Source organism: Stegodyphus dumicola, chromosome X2 (genome assembly GCF_044657685.1).
Source record: "Stegodyphus dumicola isolate Sdum_Otavi_A_Nest chromosome X2, ASM4465768v1".
Taxonomy (NCBI): domain Eukaryota; kingdom Metazoa; phylum Arthropoda; class Arachnida; order Araneae; family Eresidae; genus Stegodyphus; species Stegodyphus dumicola.
The window spans coordinates 192,015,275-192,028,484 of record NC_140781.1 but is presented as its reverse complement, the minus strand read 5'-3'; the positions used below and the strand labels follow the sequence as shown (position 1 = coordinate 192,028,484).

General features: G+C 34.0%; 1 protein-coding gene across 1 annotated transcript in view; it reads left to right on the top strand.

The window, feature by feature from the left end:
* LOC118183176 (tyrosine-protein phosphatase 10D-like) overlaps positions 1-13,210 on the top strand; it is a 131,983-nt gene that overhangs the window by 113,494 nt on the left and 5,279 nt on the right. Inside the window, exons 24-25 of the mRNA XM_035352621.2 lie at positions 753-901; positions 10,495-10,630. Of these exons, the coding sequence (XP_035208512.1) occupies positions 753-901; positions 10,495-10,630 (285 nt within the window). The remainder of the gene's footprint in view (positions 1-752; positions 902-10,494; positions 10,631-13,210) is intronic.

Here is a 13,210-nt window from a genome sequence, read left to right as displayed (position 1 = left end):
TATAAGGGCCGAATATGGTTACAGTTACACAGAGCATCAAATAGAGTTATTCAATTGCAATATCCATTACAGTTATACAGGGACTGGACCAAAACGGTCGACAACTTTGGCAATTTCTTTCCAAATTTTGCAACAAAAATTAGTCGCCAAAACTGTTGCCAGCTTTGCGATATCTCGCAAAATTAGCGAGATAGCCATTTGCTCAATGTTAAATAGACTTGCCCCTGTATTCTTATTTTTCCAGCAGAGCATCGTTTCTCTCAGCATTTTATAATACATTATACAGAAATACACAAACATTTTGCAAATAATTTTACTAAAATTATCTATCAATGTACAAACCTCGTAACAATATTAATCTTAGAATGGAAAGGTTTTTCTGAAACGAAAGTAATAGTAATTATACATTAATTATGTGTATATATTTCTTTACTTCTTTTTAAGCATCTGAAACTGAAACATAAAACAAAGTAATAATTTGTAAAACATTTTTCGATAATAATTATTTTATAGTTTTAATTCAAGCACAAAAAAAGAAGAAAGATAGAGGTTCAATCTAATTTGTATATTATGTATTCTAGGGTTTATTTTCAAAATGTGAATAAAATGAATAACATAATGAATTTAATTCATGGTTAAAATAGATTTTCTAAAATTAAAGTACCAGCTTATAAGTATACATTTGAGCATATTATAACATTCTCATTTATTTAATAAAAAGAAATCATTTTTTTAATAAATTTATTTTGCAGGGAGATCAATCACGCATAATTCGACATTTTCACTTTACAACTTGGCCTGATTTTGGGGTTCCAGATCCTCCCCAAACACTTGTTAAATTTGTTCGAACATTTCGAGACAGAATTCCACCCGACAATAAGCCTGTAGTGGTGCATTGCAGGTATTTATATTTTCTATCAGGTCTTAATTATTAAAAGTATAAAGATGCATTAGTAGAGCGCAGTATGTTATGAAGAGCATTTTCAGTTCGCAAGTAATGTACTTGTGTATTCATATGTTCAGCATGTTCTTAAATTCTTCTTTGTGCATGTACATTTTTTTAGCTTATGGTATAAATATAGATTTCTCTTTGCTTTTCCTCCCTTTCAAGGTAAAAGCAAACAGAAACCAATGAGTAAATTATCCTCTCTGTTGATTGCATACAACACATAGAAAAAAATATTTATGCCGGCAAATATTACCAAGTAAGCTCCATATCCTGCTCGTTTCAAGTAGTGTCTCAAAAGCTATTATGTGACAATTCTGGAACTGAGAAATCCCCAAACTGTAGACATGAGGATCTGGTAAAGAAAAAGGGGGGCAGCCCATTGGCTGGTTCTGAGAGAGTCTGCAATTTTTGTTTTGAATATTTTGAATTTGCTGTACTAAAGTTTCTATTCATGAGCTTTTGAAAGCAAATTGATTAAAGTAGTCATGTCTTCAGATAGTTTCTGGACTTCGGTTAAAATTAATGTGTTGATATTTGGAGACGAAGCTAGGGCGTGTTCATAAGATTTGTGTGCACCGGATCTGTCCGCACTTATGAGAATTTTTCATCTCTCTAAAACTGGCTGTATGTCCCATTTTACAGTTTGTGTGCTATGGTTCTGCATTTCTTTTCTTAGTGACAAGGATCATGATTTAAACCACACTTGACGACAAGTTTTTCTCAGTTACTTTTTCTCGAGCATGATTAAACTGTGACAGCGATAGCATTACATCTTTATCACACTGTAGGTGAGTCTTGTCGTTTTTAGGCGAGGTGATAGGAAAAAGAGGGTAGCGTCTGATTCTGCTCCGGGTAAGCTGTTGGATGTCATTTATTGTGAAACCCAATTTGGTTACATTTTCATTTTTCTATAAAAATTTTTTATATTTTGTTTCTAACAGTGAAATCTCCATGGAGCAGTCTTGATTTGAGTTGTTGGTTTCTTGGTTGAGTTACAAAATAGCAAATTTATTTGCAGTTAGACCATCGTCATAGGACTAAGCGTGTTTTTGCTGGTGACAAGTTTCCGTTCTTGATTGCTTCAGCATGCAACTGGAGTACTAGGCCAAGCAGAGTCTTGAATATCTGGAGTTTGCTGTTTGGTAGTGCTGTGAACAGCAAGTAGAGAACAGTTAGTAAAAAGCAGTTAATTTCTGTTGTAACCGGAGAGCACACTTTTAGCTGCTCGAGCAAGTTTATCGTACTTTGAGCAATTCTCAGTGAAGTATCGGGACAAAAAAGATCAGAGGTGGTGGTTATGAACAAACCTGAACTTTCGGCATTTCATTTCAAAATGCTGCTGATTACATATTGCCTTTTATAATGTGTATGACAATTTTTATTTTTCTTTATTATATAGTAATTTGTTTTGAGTTCATTTAGGCCATGAATTATTCTCACTTCAGTAGTACAGTCTAATTGAAATATCTTACCAAAACTAATGCTGTACTTAAAAGTACTATTTTCACTCATTTCTTGCATCAATAAAGAAATAAGGTAGAAACAGATAGTCAATTAGAAAAAATTATATAGAAAATAATAGGTTAATTTACGCTGACAAATGCATTAATTTACTGTTTTAAATAATTCCAGTGCTTTATATATGTTACGGCCAAAGCGCAAAGTCGGCCAGTTCCCGAATTGGCCGGCCAAATCGCGAAATAGCCAATATTGCCTCACAATGACTGGCCAATGTCCGATCTTTTCTTGATTTTGGGGTTTGGCCAGCCAGTTCGCGAAATAGCATGGGGCGATCGGCCAAAGTCAGAAGAAAAAGGTCATGAGCAAACATTGGGTGTTTGTATACCGTAATGATAATCACATTATAGCTGCCACAAAGGAGTTTTCCGACAAATCCGCCCCTCTTAGGAGCCTAGGATCGTCCTTTGGAACAAAGGCCAAGAAGGTATGGTGGCCCTAAGTGGACTGTAGTCTGAAGGGAGAAGTTTTAGTGAGTAAGAATCTCACAGTACCAGAAACCTCCTTGTCCCTTATGAAAATTTCCTCTTCCTTGGAGAAAACAAACAAACAAACAAAAAGATAATCACATTATCTACTGAATTAGTTTATTACAGAAAATTATCAGTATCATCACTTGTTACAACAAGATGAACTTTTATGACATTTCGAATTGCACAGCAGTTTGTTATTTTTACATCTGCAGCGATTTGTTGAACACTTGGTAGTGCAATGCATTGAGTGTAGCCTTGGTTGCCGGTCAGCAATTGTGAAGAGGCAACAGTTCGTAATGATTTTTCCTCTGTGCCCATGGATGACAATGTAAGTAGTTTCTCTTACAAAATGGGAAACTTACTTCTGGAGTACAGTTGTTTGAGAACACCATGTTCTGTTCCTAGCTTGTAGAAAGTGCCCTCGATGTTCATGACAACTGCCAGGACGCTTCGTGGATCACCACGACCTCTGTCAACATCTGGTATGTGGATGCTTACATTATCTCCAACTTTTGCTGATGGAAATTTTGCATCTGAATTTTTTAGCATCTTGACACCTTGAATTTGTAAGCTAGCATGGGCAGCTGACCTCTTATTCGTGATTTCTTGTTTATCACACAGTCTACGGGTAATTTTTCCTCCTTCATCTGCTTTTATACTTATTCCACAAATTGTGTGCACAACCTTTCCGCAGGATCCCCAAGAATGGGCTGAACTACACTCTTGTTGACATACTACACAGAATTTGTTCACATTTTTATCGTCAGACAACTGTTCTGGTCTTTCTGATGTCTCTGTCACCACTGCAGCTGGTTCGTTTGCGCAGAAAGTCGCTGTATTTACAGCATCATCCATTTCTTGTTTGATGTTCTTGAGATCTTCGTCTGTAACTAAGTTATCAATAACCTCTATGAGCAGATTTGAGGTGATCCAATGTGTAGATTTATTTGTCTGCATCCATGTCATCATCATATTCTGAACATCTTGGTTGGCACGTTCTACTGAACCTTGGCTTATGCCTCGGTTTTCAATGAACTAGTTTCAATTCAGGCCACATGTTCTTGAGTTCATTAATAACTTGATTCGCAAATTCTCTTCCATTATCTGATTGAAGCACGCTTAGAGCACCTACGGTGGTGAAAGACATCCAGTAGCTGGTAAGCAACTTCTTTTGCTGTTTTGCTTTTCAGAGCTCGCAATATGAACTTTGTTAAATGATCCTGGTAATTGAGTATAAACTTGAATTTGCCGTTTGAGTTACTTTGCATGTCAATAAGATCTACTGGTGTCTTGAGATAAATTCTTTAAATAACAAAGGTTTAGAAACTAGACCTATCTTAGGATTAGATAATTTGGTCTGACACAGTTTGCATAAGCGGAGATACAATGTAATGATTTCCTTGGTGACATTTTTGTACTTAGTTTGCAGCTCCTTCTCCATCCATGTGCGACCTCCATGTCTAATTTTCAATTGAGTATCATGTAGCAAGTCGAATAACTCTTCTGTATGCACATAGTAGAAAACAACGCTATTGTCTTCTGTTACTGGCAGAAAAAGTTTTTCTTTTCCGTCAACCTCAATAACATCATATTTTCTTAGTTGACGATAATCAACACTTTTTTTTTCCGCTTTGCTAGCCTTTTTAACGTTCTCTGTGAAAGTATGGTACTTGTCTTTGCTGAGAATCCAGCTATTATCTGCTTTTTCCTGCAGCAATATATACAATTTACTTAAGAATATGGTTCTCGTATCCAAAGTTGGTTCCGCATTTGCATGTGCATCATCTTCGCCCAGCATACTTATACTAGTTTTGTCAGGAGAAGCCATGGGGAAGAAAACCTATAGAAAAACAATGCGATACTCTCAAATCATGCGGCGATCCCTTTCATGGTTTAGCAGTTAATGTACATGTATAAGTTTTAGGTGAAACTAAAGAATCTAACATAAATAAGAAGCACCTATTCAATCAACACTTTAACTACCAAAACTTTTTTCAGGTGTAAACAAAGGATTTCTTTATATATTGCATGAAAGTAGCTCATTAAACAGTATTAACCCTCTGACTGCTCAATTTGTAGACCGAAATCGCTTAAAAAAATGTGTATTTTTTTTCATATTTTAAATCTATATATATTGGAAAGTTGAAAAATGCACTTTTTCTTTCTAGAAAACACTTTTATGTAGATTTTTATCATGAGAAACTAAGTTGCCAGAAAAACCAATTTCAGATGCTATTAGCAAAAAAAAAAAATTTTTTTTTAATAAATTTCAATCGAATTACAGTTAATTTCTATTTATTACATAATATAAAAAAGTAAAATGTATAAACTTTAAGAAAATATGAAGCACTGAGGAAAAAATACCTTAGAAATGCAGTTTAGTACGATAGAGTTCAAAACAGGGTTCAAGGTAAGTCCAACTTCACAGTCTTCGCGCCAGATTCAATAAATCTAATTAATAATCAATTTAATTATAAATCTAATCAATAAATCGAATTAATATTCAACAATTTTATTAAATAATCAAGATAATCGCTGAACGTTTTCTAGCAGCCATTTCTGTAAGAAAAATGCGGCAAAAAGTGAAGTTTGAGCTGTTATACCACGTACCTTCAAATCCCGCAATTTAGTGGACAACTAACGATATATGTTGGCCAAAAATTAAACTATACGTCAAATACTGTATATAATTTATTTCAATGGTTAAACGGGAAAAAAAACGGGATTCGCTCCTCAATAAAGGAAGAAAAACACATACCCGCGGAAATCGCGGGATGAGCAGATTTTGCTACACTTGAGTTGCCCGTGGAAATCGCGGGATGAGCAGCCAGAGGGTTAAGAAAAAAAAAATTAATAGATTTATACAGTCAAAAGTCTTTAATCTGGACTCGTCGGGACTTCGGCGATTCCGGATTATAGATAATCAATTTAAATCTGGTAAGATAGAATGCAGAAATTATAAAATTAAAAATATGAAACCGTAATTTATGAAATAAAGATGATATAATCTATCTAATGAGATAATATGATCTCAAAAGTATCGAAATTTACAAAAAAAAAAAAAAAAAAGGCTTAATATTTATTTGTTAAACATTTCTTTCAACGCACGCATGCATAAAGCATAGTCAAAATTAGAAGCAAAAAGAAAACTATTCGATGTGTATTCGTGATATTTATAATGACGAGGAATTTGATTTAAATCATATCAAAGACGGAGTACATTGAGATGAAATAGTACATTTAGTAAGGAATTATAAGCGGAATGAAATAAAAACATCTGCCCTGAAGATAAGGATAGTGCTAACAGATCAACTTCCAGTTCATAGCGCGCCACTATGTCCCCCCCCCCACACACACACACACAGAGCAGCGTGAAATTGATAAACAGATTTCGGAATGGTTAGAAAAACAAAGGATATGTCTTTATCCATTTTTTTGCAGCAATTCCACTTTTTGTTTGATGGACATCGAAACGTGCTTTCGCTTTGTAGATAGATCTTTTGGCAGCTCCAGAATCGGAAATTCTATTTGACATAATCGAAAGTTCAAGCTCTAACAGTCTGCAAATAATAATAAGCCGGATCCAATTCCAAGATTAAGGAACAACGCCATCTGCAACATTAACTGAAATAGATAATTAGATAATTTTAGCTTAGCTTATACCGTTCGCTATACATTAAACGCGCATGCGTAAACGTATTGTGTGTATGCGTAAACGTAATGTGCATGCGTGAACGCGTTATACGTTGACGCATGCGCAGAATGTTTGTAGCTTTGAGGTCCGGATTATAGATCATTCTGGATTATGGGTGTCCGGATTAACGACTTTTGACTGTAGGATGTTCCCAAATGGGAACAATGGTCCTTCCCATGAATATTTGAGGCATATATTTAAAGATAGAGAAATTATTTTTTCAGCACAAAATATTTAATTAGTTATTAATTACTTTAGAAAATACACATTTTGAATTTAGATATCTATTCTTTTTCACAGAAAATTTTCCTGAACAATTAAATTTTACTTGTTAATTAAAAAAAATTACGCGACATAACACATCTATTATAGCAGAAAATATTTTTTTTTGCATATTTTGTGAATAAACAAAGTAAGATCAGCACTCCAATTTTATTTTTAAAAAAATCATTTGATGTGTTAAAATATTAGTTAAGTTCAATTAATAAATTTAAAATTTCGGTAATTTTTTAAATATGATGTTCTTAAAGCATTAAGAAGCATCTGAGCACAAGATTCTTTGTTTGCTTTTAATTGCTTTTATATCAAGAAAATTTTCAAATCTCTTATATTTAAATGACTTTTTTTTAGAATCAAAATTTTCAAATGATTGAAGTAAAACTGGATTTATAGACGGTTGAACAGTACTTTGGCACTGAGCACCACTAATGGCCCTGAGGCACCTTCTAATGGCAGTGAACACCACTCAGTACCATTAGAAGTTTGAGTTAGGAGAAATTATTCAAAAAATTGCAGTTGCTGTGCTTGGAAAGCATGTACAAATTCTTGAAACTGAGTTTGATCCATAGTATAACAAAAAAAACAAACGAATATTGAAAGGGCTTACCTATCCGGGGAAAGCACACTAACCCGCAATCGAAACTATTCAGTTGGCGGGCCTGTAAACAATCACGCATTGCCAGATTCATGATTCGATACATGGATGCCAGATACACTGAAAATATAGCACATCAAACATTGGCCAGGGAGTTCCGGGCACTTTGAGAAGTCGCCGGCATATATGCTATTCATTTCCAGTACATCGGGCATTGGCCACACGCCCCGGCCAATGTGCGAAATGGCTGGCCAATTCGGGAACTGGCCGAACTTCGGGCTTTGGTCGTAACATATACATAGAATACAAATTCTTCCATGAACTTTATTTTAATCTTTAAGTAATGTAAGTTTTCGTCTAAATAGAGCTAATTCTATTTGTATCTAACTCAATATCATTTAAAATCATACGACTTACATTTAAGAAATAATACATGATTATTACTATAACCTTCCTGAGTGACATATTTACTTGCATATATTTATGAGTTTTAGCTGTACTTAATTACTCTTATTTATTAAATATTATGCAAATTTCTGTTTATTATCTAGAAGTTGATCTTATAGTCTAGGTTATGTATATAAACTGTATAGCAAAATTTTATGCCAAATAAGGTAACAACTGTAGTGTAATATAATATTTAACTGTAATTAACACAACTGCAATTCAGAATTTTTGACATAGTTGCAATCTAATAATCGTTGCATGCAATTCCAAATGTCGAAGTATTACTATTAAACTTCACTTAAAATTTAACTTGGTGCAAGTAGCAGATTTTAGCACTAACATAAATATAATTACATCAAACTCTGCTTTAATGCATATTGATTATCACAGATTGCCATGTATTGTTTGAATAAAAGTAATTATCAAGAATAATGGCTCCGCTATACTGAAATAGACATAAAAGTACTAGTAGATTTTTTTTACGATTGATTACTAGAGTACTATTAGAATAGTTTATCATAATGTATCAATTTGCCAGTTCAATTATGCATTATACACCAGTTCCACAAAAGTCTTTATCTGGCCTTTCTTTTCCATACCATTGGTCACAGTTGTATTTCCAGTTACAAAAGTTCTTTAAATTACGCAAATATTCATAGCTTGCCATTCTTAAATTTAAAAAATATCTGTCTCATTATGCATTCCTGCCATCCCTATGGTTATGTTTACTAAAAGTTTATATGCATTCTAAAAAATAAAAGGTGTTCGATTCCCATATGACAAAAGTGCACTAAGGTATTTAATTTTCCGATCATAGCTTTCTGAAAATTTAGGTGTTGTCGAATTATCCTAATTTATTTTCTAATTCTTTAAGGAGAGCGATAAGTTGGATTTTCTGGTGCTGTGAAATCTATAAAAATTGAAAATTTTTAAATTAAATACCTTGGTCAATTTTTGTGGTACTGGATTCAAACCTTTTGTACTTTATTTCATAGAATGTGTATAAACTTTTTTAAATATGAGTGCAGAATTAAAGAACCAAATGAAAAACATGGATTTCATAATTTTTAAAAACTTCATTTTTTAAATTTGAAAATAAAACATTAAGAAAATATATTTTTTATTATTATTTTATTTAATCTCAATATACACTACCCGACACTGAAAATGCAACACCAAGGAGGAGTGGCCAGAAAGTGATGAAACTTGGCAAACAGAGAGAGAAAGCAATGAACAATAAGTGGTCTTTATTTCAAAATGATATGCTTAATATTGAGCGAGAACAGTGTCGACTGAATAAGGTTGTAGGACCACCTTGGACGGCGATACATGAAGCACATTTAGGTGCAGAGCCAATGAGATTATGGATGGTGTCCTGAGGAATGGCTCTTCATTCCCTGTCAACAATTTGCCACAGTTTGTCTTCTGACATAGCAATGGCAGGGTCTGCAAATGGCATCCAGTCACATCCAAATGTGTTCAGTTGGTGAGAGATGAGGAGAAAATTGTGGCCAGGGAAGCATCTGTACACCTTTCAGAACACGTTGGCTGATGCGAGCAGTTTGTGGTCAGACATTATATCCTGCTGATAAAGGGCACTGGGCACTCCCTGAAGGTAAGGGAGTGTCACCAGCCGCAGCACATCATCCGCATATCATTTGGCCACCACAATGTCCTGAGTACGAACTAGAGGTAACCTGGAATCGTACGCAGTTGCGCCCCAAACCATGATGCCGCATTGTAGCGCGGTTGAGCATTGGATCTGTCTCCACGTCAACGCTACACTCGTACGCGGCGACTATCATTGGAGAAACCAGAAGCGTGACTTATCTAAGAACATGAACCAGTGCCATTCCGTCGTCCACATCACTTGAGCTCAGCACCATTGCGGACGTTGGCGTCTATGATGTGGTGTCAATGGCAGTCTGCTCAAGGACCCCATTCCGGATATGAATTCCTGGGGTATTTATAGGATTCCTTGCCAGTGTGGTTTAATTTACATTGGCTAAACTAAGAGAGCCTTAAAATTTTACGTCAAGGAACATGAGGCATATGTTAGAAAAAAGGAAACACAGAAGTCTTCTGTTGCCCAACATTGTTGGTCCGAAAATCACACTTTCAATTTTTCTGCTACCAAACTTATTCAAAAACATCTTCCATTGGAGAACTGGATTTTCTAGAGGCATTTCACATTCAAAAAAATCTTTCTGTTCTAGTTAACGATCCTAATAATTCCAACCCATCTTTGCCTTCGGCCTTTAAAGAAATTATGTTTTATTTCTGGTTTCATCAACAGATGGCACAACTAGCTTATTTTCTGTCCAGGCTTTCTTATCTTATCGAATCATTATATCCTATCTCGTTCATTTGCACTTTTGGAGCTGAGGATGGTGGTTCGGTAAAACCATCGAAACTAGTCCTGTAAAAATTTGAAAATATAATGCTGATTTTTGTTGTTTGACTTCTGAATTAGTAAATAAGGGTTAATTTTAATGATGCCACAAAATAAATTTTTTTATAAAAATTTTATTTCATTTAGTGCTGGTGTTGGAAGGTCTGGTACATTTATTGCTTTGGATCATATTCTGCAGAAAATTCAAAAGCATGACTATGTTGATATATTTGCGATTGTATATGAAATGAGGAAGGAAAGAGTATGGATGGTACAGAATGAGGTGAGAAATATTCGTTTGTTCAAATATGTAATTTTTGATTTTATTAAGATACCAGTTCTTTTTAATTTTTTGAACTTTACTTTTATTGTCATTATTTTATATCCACATTATTATTATTATTATTAACTCATTCTGCAGTTGATATACATAATGATAGGTTGTAAATTGAATGGAATTCCATATTTCAAAAGAATTCCAATGTAGTTGGTTAACAGTGGCCAAACTATGATATTTTTATTTATTATATATTTTTCATTTTATTTATGTATTTGTTTTCTGCCAGACTGTGATGTGTTCATTTGCAAAACGTTCAATCAAACTTATAGGTACAGTTTCCCTGTGCATACATTTACTTTTATCCTTTGTCTCTGCTGATCAAAATTGTTTCCGTAAATATGCCCGTTCTCAAAATCAAATCATTTCCACACATGCATTAGCTTCTTGTCTACCGTCTTAAAAAATTATAAATTTCCTGTTATTACATGCCTGAATAATATTCTTCAACAGTAAAATATGTTCATTGTTTTAAGAATTTACAAGTTTTGAAGAAAATGTGTTCCAGATGTTATCTGAAGACTTACAAACCAATATATTTTGGACAGCCCTGGGAATTTGTTTTTTTCAGTTAGATTTTTTACATTATTGTAATTTTTTAATTATTACATTCCCTGATTCTTAATATCTGTTTGACACTAAGTAAAACATCTCCTTGTTGAAGTAACACTATAATTAATTAGCTTAAATCTATACTATCAATAATTTGTTGGCTCTGTATCTCCGTTTTGCATCGCGTACATCTCAAACCAAAGTGTCATCATATACAAAAGTTCATTTCTAATTTTACACCTACTGAATAATTCATATCCCAATGCCAATCAACTATCAACTAATGACTATAAACTATCAATTCATAGCAACTTTAGAAATGACTCGCAATGTCTTAAAACATTTTTTAAAATGCTAGTAATTGAATATCAAACAGCATAGTAAACTTTTATGTTGACATTTCCCTTAATGATGATTACAGACTTCAGCCAAATGCACTGCAAAGTATTGAGTGCATTAACAACAAAAAATTTAACAAATTTTTTTTTCCATATTCAAAATATAGATTTTATAAATGATATTCATAGCACAAAGGATTCCATTTAATGCTGTTTGAATTTTAGATAAGCCTTAAGTGGTATACAGTGGTGGGCAAAATTGTGGACACTTTTGGAAATTTTTATGTTTTTGAACTTTGTATGCTTATAGAAAATGTTACATTTCGCAAAATGCAAACTTGTATATATCGTTTTAAAGAGAATTTATTACTGAATTCAATACAAAACACAAAATTCAATTATTTGCAATACAAAAAAAGTTATATGTACTTTAATATAAATAAAAAACACAGTTATGAAGTGGTTTGTAATGACTACCTTTCCTGGCCAATCACTGTTCTTGTTCTGAGAACCAATCAAATGTTAGTAACTACCAGTAGAAGCTAACATCATGTTTACACTTGAAACAATTCATTATTTTGCTTTGTTCTGTAGAAGGAGGACTTGTTTCTTATACACTGCAATTACAAGTAGGAATTTTTGTAAAAATTTTTAATATTTAGTCAAGAAGCAATGGTATCAAATAAAAGAGTAAATTGGACGCCTAGAAAGAGATGCAATATTATTGTGTTATGAGAAAGTGGTCTTTCCTATGCTGAAATTGCAAGACAGGTGGGTGGTTCAGTGACTACATCTGGAGTCCGAAAGTTTTATTTACGATATCAGGAGACAAATTCAATAAAAAACAAAGATGGAAAAGGCCGAAAAAGGTGCACCACATCTATTGATGACAGAAAAATTAAACGACTATGTCTCCAAGATAGAAAAATGTCATCAGCGGCCATCAGAAGTGATCTGACTGATGCTGGTGTTTCTGTCAGTTCAAGAACAATCAGGAGAAGATTAACAGATGTTGGACTGAGAGGTAGAATTCCATGAAAAAAGGCCTTATCTTAATTTTCAGCAACGAAAAAAAGACTACAGTGGGAAAAGGAACACATTAATTGGACAGATGATCTGTGGTCACAAGTTATATGGAGTGATGAAACTAAGATATCATTATTTGTAGTGATGGGCGAAAATATGTAAGACGTAGAATAGGAGAAGAGCTACATCTTGACTGCATTCAAGCAACTGTGAAGAACCCAGTTAGTGTTATGATTTGGTCATGCATGTCAGCAGATGGTATTCGTCGCCTTCATGTCATCGATGGGACACTGAATGCCAGAAAATACATTGGCACTATTCTAGAACCAAAACTTCTACCTTCCATCAGAGTTCTCTTTCCCGACAATGCTTCGTTTATTTTTCAGCAGGATTCTCCTCCTTGCCACACGGCCAAAATATCGAAAGAGTGGTTTTGTACAAAGAGCATTAAATTGTTGTCATGGCCAGGAAACAGTCCTGACCTCAATCCTATTGAAAATTTGTGGCACCGTTTGAAAACTCTTGTCCGAATGAGGCGCCCATCAAATAAAAGGGAACTAATTGAGGCTATAATTGTTTCCTGGCATCATGTAATAATGAAAGAAGAGCT